Here is a 22603-nt window from a genome sequence, read left to right as displayed (position 1 = left end):
TTCTCATAGATATTATTTGGACTTGGTCTTTCCATTAGCCATGTGGCCTCTGTGCCAGTTTTGAGTCTGTTTACCTCCTTTTAGCAGCCTACTCTGAAAAGCAAAAAGACTTCTATACACTTCCAAGTTCTAGAGCCCTACTAAACTCTCTGTTTCCAATAGGAGGCATGTCCCAACTCTTCTTACTTAATGAGATTCTCTCTAGTAAACTCAGTCTTGTCCATTCCTTTTCCTACTCTTCCTACCTTCAGAGAAATGTTTTTTCTCTCCTAAGACTTACAATATAAAAAAATACATTACCACATAAATTCTACTAAAGTAATCACCAAAGTTATTAAAAATGCATGTACTGGGGCACCTGGGTGGCTCAGTTGGTTAAGCATCTGACTCTTGGTTTCGTCTCAGGTCATGACCTCACAGTTCGTGAGTTCAAGCCCCACATTGGGCTCTGTGCTGATGGCTCAGAGCCTGCTTGGGATTCTAGCTCCTTCTCTCTCTGCCCCTCCCCCACTTGTTCTCTCTCTCTCTCAAAATAAATAAAACTTAAAAAAAAATTTTAAAAATGAATCTACTGAATGATTGAAGAATTAAAAGGGAAGATGGCCTTTCTTCTGACAGATGAATATTCACCTTTTTTTGCTGTTTTCCTGACATGAAATAACCCTCCATAGAAATTTCTGCCAGAGATGTTGACCAGCATTTACATCAATTACTGGTATTCTATGTGAAAGGAGAGTTTTCCATGGAAAGGATTATGCACTTTGTTTTTCTCAAATTATTATCATTTTTTTGTTGTATTTCAGTCTTTGTTTCCCTTGGCCTCTCTTCCAGTGCAATCTATTTTTCTCTTTGTTTTCTTTACATTTGAACGTTTCCTACTCTGCTTCCAATTTTATTTTTTTATTCAAACTTAATCCTTAAAAGATGGGATTTTGTGTTTAAAATTCATAGTTAAAACATGTTAAAGTTGGTTATTCACTTCAGATTCTATTGGTGTCTTAGGGGGAAGTGAAGAAAGAAAGATGAAGAGGAAATTACTCTCTTGTACTGCCCTCCAGGAAATCCTTCTCTGTACTCTAAAAGTTCTTCTTCTTTTCTAGGAGTCCAATGTGCTGATTGCTGCTAACAGTCAGGGTACAATTAAGGTAAGCTACCTTATACATCTTTATTTCAAACTCAGATCCATTCTTAGACTAACAGACTACAACTATAACACAGAAATATGGAGTTGTACTAAGCCTTAGAGATCATTACAAGTCATGGGTCTGGCTTTGTTTGAAATGGCTTTGGTTGAAAGGCAAAGGAATAGGTAGCTTGCAACTATGGAAAAGACTTGTTAGGGGCGCCTGGGTGGTTCAGTCAGTTAAGCGGCTGACTTTGGCTCGCGTCATGATCTCACGGTTCGTGAGTTGGGGCCCTGCGTCAGGCTCTGTGCTGACAGCTCGGAGCCTGGAGCCTGCTTTGGATTCTGTGTCTCCCTCTCTCTGCCTCTGCCCTGCTCGCACTCTGTCTCTGTCTCTCAAAAAGTGAATAAATGTTAAAAATATATACATTAAAAAAAAAAAAGACTTGTTAGAGGTTATATGAATGCTGAATGGATTGATAGCTGGTCACAGTGAAAAACAGATGAACACTATTAAGTATTCACTGTGGGCCATGCACCGTTGTTTCTATTATGCAGGTACAGCTATAAGTCCAAGATACAGCAAGGGACGCTGAGACTTTCACCAGGTTTAAAAATCTGGTCACATTTTAGTCTTCTCTTCCTCATGTTTGTCTTCCTTTTCTTCCCTGACAAGTAGGGTTGTCCTCAGTCGCGAAGGGAAGAAAAGGTATTTCAGTGGAACACTGAAAAGTGATCGTGTGATCATTTCATTAGTGTGATTTGGAAATTTAAATGTCTCTTGGCACACAGTCTCAGTCACAAAGGTATACATAGCTTTCCACATGCTTTTCTTTGTAGTTAGGAGCTCAAGGAAGCAATGTTCTCTGATTATACTATTTGATACTTGGCATGCGGGCATGACACGCCAGATCAGTGAATCCTGAGCTAAACGGTGAACTTGTTAAACAAAACACCAGTTTGGAAGAGGGTTTTCGTACATGGGTTTGATTAGCACTAATTCTATGGCTGCCAGTGCTTTCTACATATTCTCTGCTGATCTAGAAATCTCAGGAAGTGATCTTTTAAAAATAACAGGTATAGGTTTCTTCTGCCACTTAGCCTTCATTCTGCCGTGGCTTCCTCCCACTCCTCCTGAGTGCAGAATGACCTGGCCACCAAGAGAGCCAATCCAAGCCTCACACATTGTCCTGTGGAGGTGAACTGAGCAGACTCAGAACTGCACTGTTAGCTGCGCAGTCTAATTTGCGTGGTGCACTCCTTACACAGCTAGTTTCTCTATTTGGAAAGCCTCACCAGAGAGCCATGGACAACTTAAATGAAAGCCAAGGTTTTGAACTGATCAGTGTTATGTTCTGGAATCTCAAACAAGATGATAAAAGGTCTTAGAATCTCTGTTTTAAGTGGTTCTCCGTAGTCTCTCAGTTGCTCCTTATGTTACTCTCATGGCAAGGCATGGATCGAAAAAGCTGCACCTTAGTCTTCAACCAGTTTGGCCTTTGAGGCAATTGCGATTGCTAACGTATCTGCAGAAAGCTCAAAGCTACACATGTACTTAGAGAATCTCGGTGACAAATCTCAGATTTTGTTCAAGAGCATTAACCTCTTGTTAAATAGCCTGCTTGCCAAAAATATAAAGACAAAAAGCATCATGGAAACACAGGTGTAAGTTAAGCCTTCGCACAGCAGGAAGGGAGAGTTATTCCTTTAATTCTTTGCCACCTAGAACTGCATTCTCCATCTAACGTAATCTTTTTGACCGTGGCTTATAATTGCCCCTTCTTAGACGTTTCTTCAGCTGTTTTTAAAACTGATCATTGCTGCTGCTGCTGCTGCTGCTGCTGCTTATTATTTTCAGTTTTAGCAGTATCACAGCTTTCTTGTACGATAAGATAGGACTTGAATAACACAATATCTTGACATCACTGATTGACTAGAAAATGAATGAAGCAATGGGAAAAGGCAAGATTTTAGGTTCTGTATACCTTGATCACTGTAAACTGTGAGTCAGTAGAAGAGAGAAATAGATGAAAATCCTTAGAAGCGGTATTTAAAAGTTTCTTAAGAATGTGGAAAGATACCAACATAAATTTCAAAAACATTACATCCGTGCTGTGCAGGAGCCAGTTCATTTATCTGTATGTTTTATGTAGTTCACTTGGAAGGCTCCCTAGTTGATTGCAGATGTGGCTAATCTGAAAGAGTTCCTGTTGAACTGAGAGGAAGAAAGGATCAATGTCTCATCCCTTCACATTCCTTAGCATTTTTAGCAGTTGGGAAAAGTTGTCTTGATTTGGTTCTCCATTTATAATACAGTAAAGATTCTTTATACTGTTAATGTATTTTAAAATTATTTTATCAAACTGATCCTTTTTTCCTCCAATTAGGTGCTGGAGTTGGTATGAAGGGTTTACTCAAGTTAAATTGTATTTGATCCTGCTGAAATACATCTGCAGCTGACAATGAAAGAAGACAGAAACTGCCATGTGATGTCTCTCCCCAAAGTCATCATGGGTTTTGGATTTGTTTTGAATATTTTTTCTTTTCCTATTTTTTTCTCCTTCATGCCATTTGGGACATTGGGAATACCCAGTGAACTCTCCACCATCAATGTAACTCTATGGACTTTGCTGCTGTTGGTGGTGTGGTTATCTAATTTTTGTGATAGGGAAACAAATTCTTTTGAATAAAAATAAATAACAAAAAATAATAAAAGTTTATTGAGCCACAGTTGAGCTGGGAAAGTCTTTGTCAAAGACGGGAAGAGATCATCTTTTCAAGTAACACACATGAAGTATAGAATAATGTACCAGTGAATAATTTGTAAGGTCCATATTTCTCAGCCTTTCAGGAATTCTGCATATCAACATAAATGGAAAGTATATGGATTCTTTCCAGTGAATTTAATGTGTATAGTAGGTGGGAAGATTAATAACTTTACCTTATGAATTCCTTTCCTTGTTCTCTGACCGGATTTATATCATCAGCAAGTACCATACTTCAGTCTCTCTAGATCTGGCCAAGAATCTAAATTTTGACCGGTTGAGACTACATTCAGATAGAAAGGGAATGGGGCATCTGGCAGGCTCAGTCAGTAGAGCATGTGACTCTTGATCTCGGGGTCTTGAGTTTGAGTTCCACACTGGGTGCAGAGATTACTTAAGTAAATAAATTAATTAAAAAAAAAAAAACAGAAAGGGGGTGTCCGTCTATGGCAGCTACTTCTGTCTTTGCCTTTGAAACGTTATCATACTGTAAGCCCTAAATGCAGAAAAACCAACTTAATTGTAAAATCATAGCCATCAGATAGTCATAGTCTTAGGTGTTAGTACCATCCTTGACTGAGCAGTGACTTTGAGCAGGGGGTCAACAAACTTACTGTAAAGGGGGCCAGGTAGGAAATATTTTAGGCTTTGCAGATCACGTCGTCTCTGTCATAATCGCGCAACTCTGCCATTGTAGCAGGAAAGCAGCCACAGACCTAGCAGGGAAAGAATTTGAAGCCCTGTTACCCAAATTTCCAAACCATAGAATATCTGAGACCATCTAGTTAATTTCATGCTGTTTTCAATTTGTAAAAAGGAAGAAGTTAGTAGTTTGAATAGCAGGTCAAGCAAAAGTAATGTGAAGTTTTCTGTTTGAGCTACTTTAAAAGTGTGAACAATTTTTAGAAAAAGATATAAACAGAATTCATACCCCACACAAAGTTTATAAAAATAGACACTTGGAGAAGTTTCATATGAATAAATATATGAATGATAAGGGTAATCAGAGTATCTCACTGTATCTTTGTACTCAAAATTGTTGGGTCCACATTTCATTATTTTGAATCCTTCCGGTCAAATGCATTGTGGAAATTAGAACTTTTTGAATTTTAGAAAAGTCAATAGTCTACATATACTATATATTACATGACACTATCCAACAAAGTCTGGAGCAATACTCTATTATCAAACACATTAATATTTCTGTAGCAAAATGTATGAATGTTCACGTTATATGAGATTAATTGACACTAAAAGTAGTCTTATGTCTATTCAGTACAGTTTCTACCACCAAATAAGTTTGCCTCAAACTTAGGTGAAAATTTTCAGTTTTCAGAACTTCAAGACAATTATATCTTACTAATTTGGGGGAATTAAGCACCTGATAAGCTTTTGGACTTAATTTTGAGAGCAAAGGTCACTATCATTGAAAAATTAACACCTGTCAACCATAACAATGTTAGGCAACCTTTCTAAGATTAATGAACGATCTTTTGCAAAGATGTAGAAAGAATATTCAAAGGTAGATTCTTCACTTAAAGATATGTCCAGAAAATCAGATTGGGAAGCAAAGAATTAATGCCCCTTTGAATGCATTTAAATAAAAGATTATGGTTTTTAATTTGGTCTGACTTTTTATGTTTTATTTCTAGCTGTCAACATTGTAAGGTCATGTTAATTTCCATATGTTTGGAAGGATGCAACCTTTATTAGTTATCAAGGGACTGAATTTTTAAATAAATTATTATTTTTAAAAGGCAGTGCTTTATTTAAATTTGTGTTTTAACTTTTTTTTGTTAGTAGGGAGAAACCATTTTTAAATTTGAGTTTAGACTAACTTTAATGTCAACATCAAACTATAGCACTATTTCTTGGAAAAATAACATAATAAAAGCTTTTTTTTAACACCAAAAGAACGTCTAACTCAAGAGAAATATGGGTCTTCATGTTTCAATCTATATTTCAGTGGATTTGTAGGGGGTTCTCAGACATAGTTCATTTTATTTTCAGGCACACAACTCATACTTAAGAAACATTAAAGATTGAAGAACGTTGTAAAATTCTTGTAAACAATTGAGCTACTAGGCATCAAAAAATTTCTGGTACTGAACCATGACTTCAGCAAGATGAGCACAGACCATTAAGCAAGGAAGAGATGAGCCTCAGGAGGAGTCTGCAGAGCTGTAGAAGAAACCAGTAGGTATGTGGAGCCTTCTAGGGCACGGTTAGGAATTTGAATTTTGTTGTAGAAGCAGTTAAAGGAGGGGGGTGGGGTGGCGGGGGCGGTTAAGTGGAATGACATGATTTCCTTTATGGTGAGTGGACAGACGGGAGCTAGAGTACAGTTAGGGAGGTGATCTGATCAGTCAAGAGTTACTGGTGGCTTCCTCTGGGTCGTAGCATGATCCAACCTAACAATCTATTTCAGCTAGATGGCATTTACCACAGTCTTAATTCCTGTATCTCAGAAGATTCTTGATTAATTTTTAAAGTCACTTTCTCATAATAATTTGTGGCAACAAAGAATACCACTCAGCAAATAGATTTCTTTAGTGTTATGCAATCAACCACAGGTTGTGGCTCTTGGGAACCTCATGGCTAAAACGCCCGTGTGCTGTTTTGGGAACACCACTTCTCTAATCTCAGAACTAGAAGGTACCTAGCCTTGGCTCTAAATATAAAGGTCATTGGCCATTGCTCTTAATGTAATTCCTCAAATGTAACCAGGGTTTATAGGAATAGTCTGCTTATTCAGAAATGAGACATGAGAAACTGTTAACTTAGATCTGGAGCCTATTGTATTATATGACTGACATTAAACACAGCAGTAACACCTTACAGTTCTTCCCAGAGTGGTTAGTTTCCAGTTCCTCTGTGGCTTCTGGTTTATATGAGATGCGTGTATATTTTTGGACTAAAGAGAAAACCATAGTGATTGTTCTAGAAGTATTTGTTGAGATCCTGCTTTGTGTGAGGCACTATGTACTACATACTAGGCATATAAAATAAAATATCCCTACCCTCAAAAAGCTGATTATCCAGTGGGAGAGAGAGTAGTGTAGGAGTACCATAGCAGATGTAAATTTTAGATATAAATTTAGGTGTACGTAGGAACAACATACAACCTGAGTGGTGGGAGACTAAGGGCTGGAAGTAGGGGCGGGTGTCAGGAGTTTTTTTCCTGGAGGAAGTCAGCTGAATTCTGAAGAGCAAGTAAGTTCAGCTATAAGCAGCAAAGGAACATTATAGACCAGGGGATGCAAAGAAACTGATCCAACTAGTGACCAAAGCTAGGACAATTTGAGCAATAAAATAAGATTATAACCTAAAATATAAATATGAGTACTTACTGCTATGCATAAATTATTGAATAAACAAATGGAGAGAAGTGAGAAATTTCCCTTGCAGAATTCCAAATTGCATAGATACTCCACCCTTAAGGGAATGGAATATAATTCTTTACTCCTGAAGTATGAGCTGTGCAGATTGACTTGGTTTCAGAGAAAACAGGTGTTTGGTTTTTTTTAATGTTTATTTATTTTGAGAGCAAGTGGTGGAGGGGCAGAGAGAGAGGGAGAGAGAGAATCTCAAGAATTCTCCACACTAGGAGCACAGAGCCCAACATGGGGCTTGATCTCAGGACGCTGAGATCATGATCTGACCAAAATCAAGAGTCGGATGCTTAACCGACTAAGCCCCCCCTGCCCAACTGAACCGCCCAGGCACCCTGAGTAGGTCTCTTTTTAAAGTTTTTATTTAAATTTCTAGTTAGCATATAGTGTGATATTTTTCTTAGATGTACAGTATAGTGATTCAGTAGTTCTACACATTACTCAGTGCTCATCATGACAAGTGCACTCTTCAGTCCCCTTCACCTATTTCACCCATCCCCCCTCCCCTCTGGTAACCAACCATTTGTTCTCTATAGTTAAGAGTACAGTATGGAAAGAGAAAAAAAGTAATTTGACAGTGCAGAGCCTGACAAACTACCTTAGCCAGGTGATCAGGATCAACATCAAAAGTTATATCATGTTGGGGCGCCTGGGTGGCTCAGTCAGTTAAGTGTCAGACTCGGTTTCAGCTCAGGTCATGATCTCATGTTTCGTTAAGTTCAAGCCCCAAATCAGGCTCTGTGCTGACAGCATGGAGCTTGCTTGGGATTCTCTCTCTGCCCCTACCCCACTCGCGCGCTCTCTCAAAAAAATAAATAAGCAGAATTTTAAAAAAGTTATGTTGATAGTACTCTTGATAAGTTGTAATGAAAATGGCACTTTAACTCTGTGGTTTTCCTTCCCCAAACGCAACCCCAGCCAAAATGAGAAAAATATTAGGTAAATCCTGTTGAGGGACATCCCACTAAATAACCAGTACTCCTCAAACAAGGTAAGTGAGAAACTGTCCCCGCTATGAGGAGCTGAGGAGACATGATGAAATGTGATGTGACAGACTGAATGGGATCGTGAAACAGAAAAGGGCATTACATAAAAACTAAGAAATAAAGTATGGCCTTTAGATGGTATTAATGTATGAGTATTGATTGATATTGTACCAAATGTCCCACGCTAATGTGAGATGTTAATAATAGGGAAATAAGTGTAGGATATATGAGAATTCTTGTTTTCTTTGCAGTTTTTCTGTAAATCTAAAAAAAAAAAAACTGTTCTAAAATAAAAAGTTTACCAAAAATAAAAAGCATGAGGATAGATTCAGTATATACAAAACAAAGTACAAGACAGGAGTGCCAGCTGACACCGAAGAAGGACACCGAGAATAACGCAATGATCTGTTCTGGCTGTCACTTAAAAAAGAGGCACACGTGGAGTTGAGAGGACGTTTGAGTTAGTCTCAACTTTGACTAAGAAATTGTATAGTTTTGCAAGGATAGGAAACCTCTATGTACTCCGTAGTTATCTCTAAATTCTAGCTGAGGGGCGCCTGGCCGGCTCAGTCGAACAGCATGCGACTCTGATCTCAGGATGGTGAGGTCAAGCCCCACGTTGGGCATGGAACTTACATTAAAAAGAAATAATAATAAATCCTACTTACTAAGAATCATGCTCTCGTCTCTGTCAATAGATTTTATTACATATGTCCTTATTCAGATATCAGACTGCCTGTCATTATTCATTTCTTTCACCTGGGATCTTCACAGCTTCTCACTATGAGAATCAAGAAATCTTTCCATTTGTATATGGTTTTACTTTGTCCTCGGTTCTCTGGGAGCCATTTGTCCTTGATCGGTTTGAGAAGCAATCTCCCTATAATACCCAGGTTCTGAAAGAGATCTTGGGTTGGACCTGGGTGGGGATTCTCATGAATTCTAAGTTAAAGTTCCCCAAAGTGAGAACAGTCCAGGTTAACCAAGTTTTTTTTTTAGATTGTATTTATTTTTAAGTAATCTTTACACCCCATGCGGCACTGGAATTCACACCCCCAAGATCAAGAGTCATGTGCTCTACTGACTGAGCCAGCCAGGCGCCCTCACTTGAGCCAATTTTTGTGCAAAATGTTTGCCATGTCCCTGAAGGTGACTTCAGGGATTTGCCCATGTGCACTGCTTGTGTCCTATGGTGACACAATCTGTGATCAGAGGTTTAGGAGTTCTGTGATCAGAGCTAATCTGTGATCAGAGATTTAGGAGCCTTTTGGAAGAACCGCATAAAAAAAGAGTCTTCAGCAACTTCAAGAGAAAGAACCAAGGCAAATACAAGTAATACCCTAAAGATTCACCTTTAGTTTTCGAGACCCGAAGGACCGTTTTATCTTAGAAACTTTTCTGCATGAGCTTCAGGGGGATAGCAGCCTAATAACTCCATTCACTCCAATGGGTGTGACTGTTGCTCAGAAGAGGAGATCGTATATATAGCCACTTGTATATGGTGGCTCTATTCTTTCAACAAAAACTTGAGTGCCTATTTTGAAGTATTTTCTAGGCTAAGGGGCAGCAGACTCTTTCTGTGAAGGGCCAGATAGTGAGTATTCTAGGCTTTTTGAGCCATATAGTCACAACTACTGTCACAACTACTGAACCCTGCCATTGTAGCATATAAAGGCTGCCCTAGACATGTTCACAAAATGGAAACAAATGAGTGTGCCTGGGTTCCAATGACACTTGTGAATGGACACTGAAATTTGGATTTCAGTTCATTGTCATGTGTCCCAGTATTTTTAAAACATTATTTTTCAGGCATTTGCAAATGTAAAAACTATTCATTGCATATGAGCCATGCAAAAAAGCCCACGGGCTGGATTTGGCTTACAGGCTGTAGTTCGTTGACCTCCATTCTGGGTGTTCACCATACAGCAGGGGCAGGAAAGAAGAAAAAGCATGAAAAATGCAATGTCTCCTGAGCTTGCCGTCTAGTGGATAAAAGTCCTTCTGCAGCAATGATGTTCTCTTTCCACAATGCTGTGTCTCTAGCACAGGAACGTGGAAAGCCATTTTGGAGGGCACACCCATGACCAAAAGCTTTTTTGTGTGGAGTTGTGTGGCAGTTTCCACAGGCGTGCACACAAGCAGTGTTGAAGTGTATGTGCATTTTCAGAGAACCAGGGGACTCTCTTTTCTGCTAAAGCCCAGTAAACGGTGAGACGTTTTAGACCTTTTATTATTTGAGTGGAGTATGAAGATCTCTACTATGCTACACCACTTGAACACAGAGACGGGAGAGGTTTGGAGTTGAGATGGCCTTCACTAAATACTCTTGAAAGGTTTGTGCTTATGATAGCCTGCTAAGTGAGTGTGGGAAAGCACAGGCTATTTTGCAAGGCTGGCTTTTCTTCCTCTTTCTTTCCTTTCTGGTTCTTTCATCCTGAGCTATTGAAATTTCTTTTCTGAATATAAAAGAAGGCTTCTCAAGTTCAGAGCGCTTACATGAAGACTTGGAACCCAGCTGATTTTTTTTTTTTTTTTTTTTTTGGTATGACTGAGTCTTTAAATATTCATACATATTTTATGGCCAATGCCTGAACTCTGGCTAATTTGGAGGGGTTAAATTTGGAAAGATGGAAAATTGTTTTTTTTCCACTGTTAACCACTGTCAAAAGCCAACCCAGTAAGTAAGCACTTTATATTTTTTTCAATATTTTTCACATTTAAAGGCCAAACTCTGGTCAGTCCTCAGTCCCACTTCCCATATTCTGTTCAGCCAATCCCAGGAGAGACTTCTCACGGGCCCTGTGGTTCCCTCGGGAAAGGCAACGTGCTATTCATAGAACTGGGGTATGGTGTTCCCGTGCTATTGAATTGCAAAGCTTTGCGGTACAGTTTCAGTGATCTATCTTTTCTGGAAAGGCCTCTGGCACTCTTGGAGATTGAAAAGCGGCTCCATGAATACAGGGTAGCATTAGCATATGCATATTAAAATTTTAGTTGCTCCTCTTCATTTTTTTTCCATTATGAAGAATAATGAAGTCTAAAAATCTAAAAATTGCAAGCAACCAAAGAATGAAAGGTTGAAAGGTTAGACGTGATGTTTTGGACGCTCAGTGGGTCCATAAAATGGCATTATCCCCTCGTGCTCTCTGAACACGGCATCTGCCTGAGAGCTGACCTGCCAAAGGCCACCGTCACAGCTACCACGAAAAGCTAGCTTAGGAAGATAGCCAACGTGGAATTTATGAAATGTCTCTTTGCCCACCACGTTTTCCCTAGAGAAGATTAGAGTACAGTCTGAAGACCAGAATCACCTCTACTGGGGCCTTTACAGTCTTCTTGCCCTGCACAGGCAGCCAGAGTGGACCAGGAATGGGGACCGCAGGTAAGAGAAGGGAATGGTTATCAGGGAAAACAGTCACATCCATAGAGCCACAAGCAGAGGCCAAAACAGTTTTCCAGTTTCGGTCCCCCAGGAAGTGTTCTCATTTTCCAGCATCTGCCCACCCTCTCGTGGTCTAAGTGCATTGTAACAAATCTTCAGCACAGAGGAGGAATGTGTCTTTCTCCCTTTCCCAGCTTCTCCTGGGTGTATGCGAATAAGCAGTCTGGTGAAACCAGCTGTTTATGTAACTGTGCATTCTTGCTTCTCCATTATCTGGGACTCTCCAGGCAACTTTGACATTAGTTTCACCTCTCCTCGGGGGTGAAGAAGGAGGGCCAGGAATTTGGACAGAAACCTGGGCCTCGGGCACCTGGGTGGTTCAGTCTGTTCAGCATCTGACTTTTGATTTGGGCTCAGGTCACGATCTCATGGTTCGGAGTTCAAGCCCCGTGTCAAGCTCTGTGCTGACAGCACGGAGAATGCTTGGGATTCTCTTGCTTTCACCCTCTGCCCCGCTTCCCCTCAAAATAAATAAATAAATCTAAAAAAAGGAAAAAAAAAAAAAAGAAAGAAATCCGGGCCTCATGACCTCAATCTCAGTATATTACTTCTTCCTTCTTCTCAGAGTCAAAAGACTAATCCCCAGCTCTCTGCAAAGCAAGCAGTGAATGAAATGCCCTACTCAGTGTAGGACTTAGCCTCATACAGCAGCACCACGAGGCTCTCTGGTAGTTTCTGCTTAAATACTTCCACTTTTTGAGAGAGCTCACTGGGTCCCGGGACATTCTTGACTGGCTGGTTCCAATTGTTAGGAAGCTTTTTTCCTAGATGGAGCCAAAATCTCAGTGGAATCCTCCTTCCTCACCCCCAGCAGGTCGAGTTCTTACTACTTGGCATCATGCAAGCCACCAAACAGTACAGAGCATGATCCCTTCGTGGAGTGTTAGGGGTAAGATGTGCACGTGTGGAAATAGTTTTTATATAATATCCTAATCCTGTGCAGTAAACATTATTTTTAAAACAGACGATGAAGTCAGATTCAGAGAGGTTAGTTTGGGGGTTGGGGGAGCTGGCTGGCTCATTTGGCAGAGTGTGTGACTCTTGATCTCGGGGTTGTGAGTTTGATCCCCACATGGGGCATGAAGCCTACTTAAAAAGGAAGTGAATAAAATAAAATCTTTAAAAGAAAAGAAAGGTTAAATTAATGGCTGCAGATGTTGTAATGAAAACATTATTAAAGGGCAGATTGGAGTGTTAAATGGGTTGTGTGGAGGATGTGGGATTTGAGTGGCATTCTAGAGATATTGAATCATATTGTAGTTTAGTTGCACTGACCAAAAAGATGGTCAATGACACAGCTGAGACTGATCTTCAAGGAAGAGCATGTGTGCACATCTTGACCCTGTTAAGACAGTTAGATCTGATGGTGAATTAATTATATTCTTTATCTGATAATTAATTTATAGGAGGAAGAACTTCAAATAAGCAAATGGAAGAACTCTGAACCTATCAGGTTGCTAAAACACTGAAAGGCGCCACCAACAGAGATGTGTGACATCTCCATCCTGGGAGATCATCGGAGGTGGTCACTGGTCCTGAGTGGTTTGGACACTCAGCTGCCAGAAGGCAGGGGTCTGGATGGAATCACTCCTCTCGGATTTGAGAATCGGATCCTAACTCACTGATTTAGAGGGAGATGAAAACAGGTGGAATCTTTGCACCGTAAGAGCAAATACCAATTAAAACTAACAGGCCCAATTCTTCCTGTCGGAAGCAAGAGGAAAGGTTTCTTCTTTTTCTTTCAGAATTTCTTTCTCTGTCCTTTTCAGATACATCTAAGTCTTCATAAGAGCTAAACAGGCCTCTTGCCAATCTCAAAACTCAGGAATTCGAGAACTAAAGTTATTTGCTCTTTCACAGAAACCTCCTTTTCTCTGCTGTCCCCTTCTCTCTGCTCCTCCAGCCTCAGTTTATCCCTCCCGTGTCAAACTGACTCCTGAGAAGAGCGGGATGTGATCTTGTAGACAGTGGTTCTCTTCCTCGGTGCGTTTCCCCGAGAGGAGCACAATTTTCTGGCTGATAATGCGTTACCTGCCCTGTCTGAGGATGCACAATTCTGCATCCAGAATCCTCAATTCTGTGACTGCTGGCCTAGCCCTGAGTCCACCTCATGTCCTGGACCACATCCCACCTCCAAGGGTCCCTTTTCATGCACAGGCCACACAGCTGGAAAGGCAGAGACGATAAAGGTCAATGATGGAGACCATGGGATGGAGAGCCCATAGGCAGGCAGCAGGGTGGACAGTGGCTGCATTAGTTACTGGGAAACAGACAAACAACAGGGGACTTAGGCTGATAAGTACAAATATGGGAAAAGAAACCAAGCTGCTACGTCATCCTCCCTTGTTCCCATCCTAACGTGAGGAAAACCAGCCCTTCCTATCTGGCTCTCTAGCAGAGCTGATGATGCTGAGGGGCTACCCAGGTCCCTCAGGCACAGAGGGAATATTCAGAGTGCTGTGCCTTTCTCCCCTGCTGATACCATTCATCTAAAGTGTTTTTCTCCCCCCGACGGGAACTCTGGGAAGATCCACCAAAGCCTGCAGAAATCCTTTGCAGCTTGTTTTCAGTTTACATCCCCATACCTGGGCTGCTGCGGGAAGTTCCACAACCAGCACATTTCACTTTGGTGGAACCAGCCCCTCGTGGCCTGAGAGACGGTTGAGGAGAGGAGTCGACTGTCCGCTACTCCCTACAACCATGGCAGAGCTAAGCGTGTTAGAGACCCCTCAAGAGGGGTTGCGAGTGGCAGGACTCTCTCTCTTTCCAATAAAAGTGAGCTAGGGAAGTTGCCGTGGCAAATGCAGAACCTGGGTGAGTCCTCCGTTAATTTCCATCAGCGGATTGCTGAAGCGTACTCAAATTTTACTGGCGTGGACCTGGGGCACATCTAGGTGGAGCTCTCTCCTAACAACCTTTGTCTCGGCCGTCTTGCCCGCTCTCCAACCCCAAATGAAGGGAAGGCTGGGAAGAGTGGTAGGATGGCAAGGACAGACTGTTGCTCACCCGCTAGCAGCGGCTACTTAGTTTGGAGATAATCTAGAGAAAGACAAAGAAGGAAAGAAGAGACTGAAGAGCTGTGTTGGCTGTTTAGTTAGAACTTTTTAGAATTTTTTTTTATTTGAGAGAGAGTGAGTGTGAGCAGGGGGAGGGGCAGAGAGAGAGAGAAGAGCGAATACTAAGCAGGCTCCACGCTCAGCACAGAGCCCGACACGGGGCTCGATTCCGTGACCCTGGGATCGTGACCTGAGCCAAAATCAAGGGTAGATGCTCAACCGACTGAGCCACCCAGGCACCCCTAGGTAGAACCCTTTACTAAAGCCAACAGTCCCTCCCCTGGCCAACCTATGAAGGTATCAAAGGAAGAGGAGAAAACTACAGGTCATGACTGCAAAGTGCCAGGGCACCGGAAGGACTGGAGAAGGGACTCTGGGGCGTGTGGAGATTACAGAGACAGGTTAATCAGGAGAGCCTGACAGGACAAAACTCCTAGCTAGGAGACACTCGACTCAAATGGACAGATTGAGGGAATCTTGGAAGGGGGGGCTGGTGAACCCTACGTCAATAACTTTTATTCAGGCTAATCTATCCTTGCCCTTTCTGGTAGATAGTAGTGCTACCTATTCCTCAGCTTCCTTGGAAATTTCCCCCTTTCCAGCTGACAACAGATAGAAGTTACTGGCATTTTTGGTTCGCCCTCTTGTTCTTTCTCCTCTGTGATGGCCACACAGATAGGTGCTCTTACTGGGAAACAGGAGGGTTTGCTTACTTTTTCTTTCTCTTTCTTTCTTTCTTTCTTTCTTTCTTTCTTTCTTTCTTTCTTTCTTTCTCTCTTTCTTTCTTTCTCTCTTTCTTTCTTTCTTTCTTTCCTTCTTTCTCTCTCTCTTTCCTTCCTTTCTTCTTTCTTTCTTTCTTTCTTTCTTTCCTTCCTTCCTTCCTTCTCTTTCTTTCTCTTTCTTTCTTTCTTTCTTTCTCTCTCTCTTTCTTTTTCTCTTCTTTCTTTCTTTCTTTCTTTCTTTCTTTCTTTCTTTCTTTCTTTTTCTCCTTCCTTCCTTCCTTCCTTCCTTCCTTCCTTCCTTCTCTCTTTTCTGTGTGTCTTTCTTGTAAGCTCTATGCTTAGTGTGGGGCTTTAACTCACAACCCTGAGATCAAGGGTCACATGCTATACCAACTGAGCCAGGTGCCTTTTTTTTTTTTTTTTTTTTTTTTTTTTAAAGAAAGGAGGGCTTCCTTTCTCTCCTAATTCTCCCAACAGGGGAGAGATCTGCAGTGCCAAGTAAAGGTTACTACATTCTGTACTCTGGTTGGAGTGTTTGTGGAGCTCCCTGAAAAAAAAAAAAAAAGCCTTTGAATTGATGACTATGTGCCTTCTGGAAGAAAAGGAGGACGACGGCCAGTGGCAGACGAATACCATGCCGGAAAAGCACCCAAACTGAAACAAATAGATGTATTGCTTTGCACCCTAGGGATTAGTGGGATTGGATTAATTCAAGATCTAGAGCCAATAAAAATAATTTACAAGAAAGTTAAATATCATATGTACACAATATCCTTTGCCAAGAGCTCAGTTAGAAGTAAAAAGTCAGTTATAAAAGGAGTAGAAAATGGGGGGAAATTAAAAAGGAACATTCACCCTGTAATATTCTTCTACTTCCAGGAAAGAAGGAAAGTAAATTTGGTAAAGACGGTCAACCACTATATAGATTTGTAAAAGGCGTTAGAAATAAGTGCATATTGTATTTGTCCCGTTAATCTCTGGGGTCTCCAACTCTGCAACTATCCTGACTTTGGTACCATCATCTGCAAAGTATCTCTCTCTGATCCAGCTGTGTTCTGTGTTTTCTGTCCCTCTAGTGGACAAGTCTAAAGTTTTGTTTGCTTTTACTTGTGAAGGAGCCCAATATTTATGGCAAAGAATCCCCCAAAGATTTCAAGGCTCCCTCTACCATCTTCTCTAGTCCTTTACAGGAAAACTTGGAAAACGTTTTCTTACCAGAGGGATCTGTGGTCACACAATATATAGACTTGCTGCCAGCCTCAGAAACGAAAGGGCAATGCAGGGCTGATCCTTGGGCTTTGTTACGTTTCCTTTTTCACAGGGTCATAATGCCTCCTTCGACAAACTACAATATCCCCAAGCTGAAGTAAATATTTATGGCGTCTGTGGTCCGCTGAAGGCCATTAAATATTACATTCTGCAAGTCAGCAACATTTGCATATAAAACCACCTACTACAGAAAAACAACTTAGGCAATTCAGGGGACTAATAGGGCACTGTAGACAGCGGAGCCCAGCTTTTGTCCAGAGTGCACGATCTCAGAGCAATTGTGTGGTAACTCTGCAGACCCTGGTCCTGAGAGTCTGGAGAGGCTTTTGAACAACTGAAATTAGCTATAGCCTCTCCCCAGCTTTGGGGATTCCAGATCTTGAGAGACCTTTCCATTTGTTTGGTCAGGAAGATAAAGGTGTTGCTAATGGAGCGTCAACTCGAAAATTGGTCTAGACCGTAGGCCAATAGCGTATTTCTCCATTCTTCCGGATGCTGTGGTCCTGGGAGTGCCTGGGTGCCTCTGAGTGATGGCGACCATGGCAGGCCCTGTGCTATGGAAAGGCCCAAGCTCGCCTGGGTGGGTCACTCTCTTGCATGTCCCATATGCTATGACAGGGATTCTACAGGTACGTCTGTCCCCAGGTGTGCCAAAAAACCACAGGCAAGTGTTATTACCCAGTCCTGATACAGTACAAACCACAGGCAAGTGTTATTACCCAGTCCTGATATAGTGATTGGGAGGTACAGTCTCCTAAACCCAGCTACTCTCTGTGAGATTCTGATCAAGGAGATGATCGTGATTGCATCATAGTAACAGAAGACGCAAGGCCTCAGCCTGATCTCCCGATACCCTGATTCAAAATGCAGACCTGATAAGGTTTGCTGATGGGTCATGTATGCAGAATAAGAATGGCCAGCTTAAGTCTTCCTATGCTTTAGTGATTTCTCATGGAATTTTGGAGTCTTATTTATTTCCTTAAAATTTTTTTTGATGTTTATTTATTATTGAGACACAGAGAGAGACAGAGCACGAGTGGGGGAGGGGCAGAGATAGAGGGAGAGACAGAATCTGAAGCAGGTTCCAGGCTCTGAGCTATCAGCACAGAGCCCGAGACGGGGCTCGAACTCACGAGCCATAAGATCGTGACCCGAGATGAAATGGGACACCTAACCGACTGAGTCACCCAAGTGCCCCTGGATTGTCTCCTTCTTAAGTTTGTCAGGCCTCTGAATTTGGGTCTGAGGCCATGTCCTGTGTTTGACTTAACAGAACGCTCTCATAATCATGTTCAATATGAAAGGGACTTCTCCCTTCCTCAGAAACCCTGAGGCCTAGTTCTAAAGATCTGAAAAGGACTTGTAGGGGAAGTCTGCCACCCCTATCAGCTGGGGGACTTGGTCTCCAGGAAGGTAGTTCCAGAGGAGGGACAGTCCGTCACCACGTTGGTGGGACCCTTTCAAAGTGCTGCAGCTCACCCACTAGGGACCACTAGGGGCCACCCACTAGCTACCACAGAGAAAGGCAGTTCAGCTGGATTCAGGCTCCCATGTTAAGCCAGCACCACAGGACAGGACCATGGGTCCCTCAAAGGACCTAACACTTATCTTTGCCTGGGCAGCTGATTGCTATGGACCTCAATGGAAAAGAAGTATTTTAGCAGATGTATTCCTATTCTCACAGGCTGCCTGGCTACTGGCAGCTGTGGTTAGGCTAGTTACTTTGAAAGTCACATTTACGGGGCACCTGGGTGGCTCCGTCGGTTAAGTGTTCAACTTCAGGTCAGGTCATGATCTCGCAGTTCGAGAGTTCGAGCCCCGCATCGGGCTCTGTGCTGACAGCTCAGAGCCTGGAGCCTGCTTCAGATTCTGTGTCTCCCTCTCCCTCTCTGCTCATTCTCTGTCTCTCAAAAATAAATAACGTTTAAAAAAAGAAAGAAAATCACATTTACTAGGAAAGAATGTTGTGTGTCCAGCCTTGTGTCTGCACTTGCCTCAGTGGCTCCACAACCACACATTTCTGGCCAGCAGAACTGGAAACTGCCCTCAGCGTGGACAGGGTCTGCACTCAAGTGCCCTCGAGCCCAGCAGTCTATTAGCAGGGTGCAAGTGGGACACGTTCGCTGGCGAGTTTTATAATAACAAAGTAAATGTGATGTGGAAAACTTGTGGGGGTTCGGAGCCGACAGCCAGGAAAAGATTGTTGAGAGGTCTTAGGGGCAAAAAGGCGGTTTTATTAAAGCCTGGGGACAGGACCTCTGGGTAGAAAGCTGCACTGGGGTTGCCACGGGTGACTGATTATATACCTTCAGGTTGGGAGTGGGTTCGGGACAGCACAAGCCTCCAAGGTATTTTGGAAACAAGGTTTCGAGGATCCTGAGGGACCGGCTGTTGTTAGGAAAAGGTCATTTATGACTGTTTAGTAAAAGCTCAGTCACGAGACCCTTCGGTTGTGTATCAGTGGGCCGAGTGCTTAGAGGATGATTGCCAACCTATATCTTGGGGGGTGGAGATAAAGGAAGTTTCCAAAGGAATTTTTGTATGTTAAAGTAGCCTTACGGGATCCTGAAGAGTTGGGCCAAGATTACCTTTTGCCCTTAGCAAAGTGTCATCACTGAGGCAGCTGAGCTCCTAGAGGGAGGTCACTCTACCTGTCTCAATGACTTGTCAATGAGCTGTAGCTTATAAGGAAATATAATATCTTTCTTTTGCTTTTGTTTCCCACATCAAAGGTACTCAATATGCAACCAGGTGCCCAAACTCTAGTTTGACATAAATATACCACAGACCCACACCCCCCCCCACACACACACACACCCACACACAAACTGGTTTGATTGCAAGTATGATGTAGAAAAGGAAAAAAAAAACCATGTAATTAATAGACAAACCATTAGAAACTGCAAAAGAATGTCTAATGTCACCTGGCTAACACTGGGATCTACACTCTCTCTAGTCCCACTATGGATGAATAAACGCAGGTGAATGATTCTCTGTTTAAAGGTGATTTCCCCAGGGCCCCTGGCTGGCTCAGTCTGTTGATCTTGGGGTTGTGAGTTTGAGCCCCATTGGATGCAGAGATTACTTAAGGAAATAAAAAAAGTTGTATCCTCAAGGCAAACACTATATTGAATTTTAAAATTCATCCTTACATTAATTTGTAATCCTAGTAATTGCTTTGTGTGCATTTTACCGTGGGCTTGCTGGACACTTAGACAACTGCAAGTGGCCCAGGGAGAAGGTTGGAATGTTGTTATTTTGTGGTAACACAGGGAGGAGATCGTAATTACGGACAAAGGCACATTAAAAAATAAGCAGCTTAACTCTCCTTGTTGAAAATAAGGGAAAAGAAACCTTCCTTTTGACTCAAAATTTCTTTTTCAGTCCTTTCCAGATATATATACATTTTTATAATGGCTACTTACGTGTGTCTCTCTCTCTCTCTCTCTCTCTCTCTCTCTTTCTTTCTCCCTCTCGTCTCTCAACTCAAGAATGTCTCCTCCAGGACCTGGGAACCATTTTTTCTTTGAAATGCAAACATCCAGGGAGCCAGCGCCCTCCACCCTCCCGCTTCCTGTGGGAGGGCAACTTCTGTGGGTGCCTTCCTCCAGTTTGCAAAACCACCTTCCGTCCCAAAGAATGAGAGGTTCGTTTCTCTTCCAGAGAAAGCCAACACAAGTGGTCTCCCCAGTTACTAATATAAAGTTAGGACGAAGTATGTGTGACACAGGTGTCGGGTCCTCTCACTAGAGGATCAGTGATTGATTATCTCGGGAACACGGATATAATGGGCTGTGTCTGCTTGGCTAGATAAGGGGGAGATTCCTCTTTGCAATCCCTTAGCAGACTGCCTGTAATGCACATCACATTCTGGCTTAATGCTTATTCAATAATAAAAGTGTTCTCTTTCTCTACTACCTTTGTGAAGAGGATTTTTGGCTTGGGAGATCTTACTTTTAATTATACTACATTTTTAATGTTAATTAGAATTATAATCCCCCAACACTCTCCAAAGCATCAGCAAATATGGCTCCTGTGTTGTCACAATAGTCTTACATATTCTCGTGGAAAAGGTGTGATTGCCACTCCAAACAGCAGCCCTGTGGTGGTGTGGCCAAAGGTGACTGCTCCAGGTGCTGTGCCCTCGTGGCCCCCACTCTCAGCAGCCCCCAGCCATCAGATGACTTTAAAGCATGGTCTTTATCCAGCTTCAACAAGGGAGCTGGCTTGGTGTTGTCTTCTTTATCTCTCTTTTCGTGTATTCAGATTCTGTTAGGATTCACCACAGCAGCCTTGTCCAGCTCGTTCTGCCAACCTTAGGTGTGAAGCATATTATCTTTCCAGGGGCAGGTTCCCCAAAGATCCTGGAGTCCAAAGGCTTGATTGATGGCAGTCTTCCTAGGCTTCCTCTGGGAGCTACAGCAGCCCCAATTTCCTTGGCCTTTCACCAAGTTGGATTTCTGGTGAACTATAACGGCTCCTCCTGAAATTAAAGTCTATGTATGTATGTATGTGCATGTGTGTGTCCCCTTCCTTCCCTCATTGTTTTAAATGTTTATTTTTGAGAGAGAGAGAGAGCACAAGGGGGGAGGGACAGAGAGAGAGGGAGACACAGAATCTGAAGCAGGCTCCAGGCTCTGAGCTGTCAGCCCAGAGCCCGACTCGGGGCTCAGACTCATGAACCATGAGATCATAACCTGAGCCGAAGTTGGATGCTCAACCTGCTGAGCCACCCAGGCGCCCCTCCTTCCTTCCCTCATTTAGAGACTTTTCTTCAAAGAGTTGAGCTACATACTTTGAAGGAAAGGGACATGGCCTTTTTGTCATCTCCTCCCTTGTGCATCTTTCTCCCATCTCTCCTAGTTTGTCCAAATATATTTGCTTTCCATAGACAACAACAGGTTAGTTTCCAGCATATATTAAGAACTGATACAGGGACGCCTGGGTGGCTCAGTCGGTTAAGCGTCCGACTTCAGCTCAGGTCACGATCTCACGGTTCGTGAGTTCAAGCCCTGTGTCAGGCTCTGGGCTGATGGCCCAGAGCCTGGATCCTGCTTCCGATTCTGTGTCTCCCTCTCTCTCTTCCCCTTCCCCGTTCATGCTCTGTCTCTGTCTCAAAAATAAACGTTAAAAAAAATTAAAAAAAAAAGAACTGATACAACTCAACACCCAAAAACCAAATAATCCAATTTAAAAATGGGCAGAAGACACGAAGAAACATTTCTCCAAAGAAGACATCCAGATGGCCAACAGACACATGAAAAGATGCTCAACATCACTCATCATCAGGAAAACACACATCAAAACCACAATGAGATACCGCCTCGCACCTGTCAGAGCGGCTAAAATCAAGAACATAAGAAACAAGTGTTGGTGAGGATGTGGAGGAAAAGGAGCCCCCCGTGCACTATTGGTGGGAACGTGAGGTGGTGCAGCCACTGTGGAAAACAGTTCCTCAAAAAGTTAAAAATTGAACTACCCTATGATCCAGCAATCACACTCCTGAGTTTTTACCCCCAAAGTACAAAAACACTAATTCAAAGGGATACATGCACCCCTATGGTTATCACAGCAGTATTTACAAAAGCCAAGTTATGGACGCTGCCCAGGTGTCCATCAACAGAACAATAAAGAAAAGGTGGTGCATATATAGAATGGACTATTACTCAGCCATAAATAAGGATGAAATCTTGCCATTTGCAACAACATGGATCAATCTAGAGAGTATAACGCTAAGTGAAAAAAAGTCAGAGAAAGACAAATACTGTATGATTTCAATCATATGTGGAATTTAAGAAACAAATGAGCAAAGAAAAGAGAGAAACCAAGAAACACTCAACTCTAGAGA

General features: G+C 42.2%; 1 protein-coding gene across 11 annotated transcripts in view; it reads left to right on the top strand.

Annotated features, from left to right (window-relative positions):
* The window catches only part of COP1 (COP1 E3 ubiquitin ligase), a 277450-nt gene extending 273596 nt beyond the window's left edge, over positions 1–3854 (top strand). For all 11 annotated transcript variants that reach the window (XR_007458723.1, XM_049634009.1, XM_049634006.1 and 8 more), the window contains 2 exons: positions 1101–1145; positions 3511–3854. Coding sequence is in view for 10 of the 11 variants with exons in the window: in XM_049634009.1 (XP_049489966.1) it covers positions 1101–1145; positions 3511–3528 (63 nt within the window). In the remaining variant the exon portion in view is untranslated. The remainder of the gene's footprint in view (positions 1–1100; positions 1146–3510) is intronic.
* Positions 3855–22603: the final 18749 nt, after the last annotated feature.

The sequence above is a fragment of the Panthera uncia genome, chromosome F1 (genome assembly GCF_023721935.1).
Source record: "Panthera uncia isolate 11264 chromosome F1, Puncia_PCG_1.0, whole genome shotgun sequence".
Lineage (NCBI taxonomy): Eukaryota > Metazoa > Chordata > Mammalia > Carnivora > Felidae > Panthera > Panthera uncia.
This window is presented reverse-complemented; position numbering and strand designations above follow the sequence as displayed.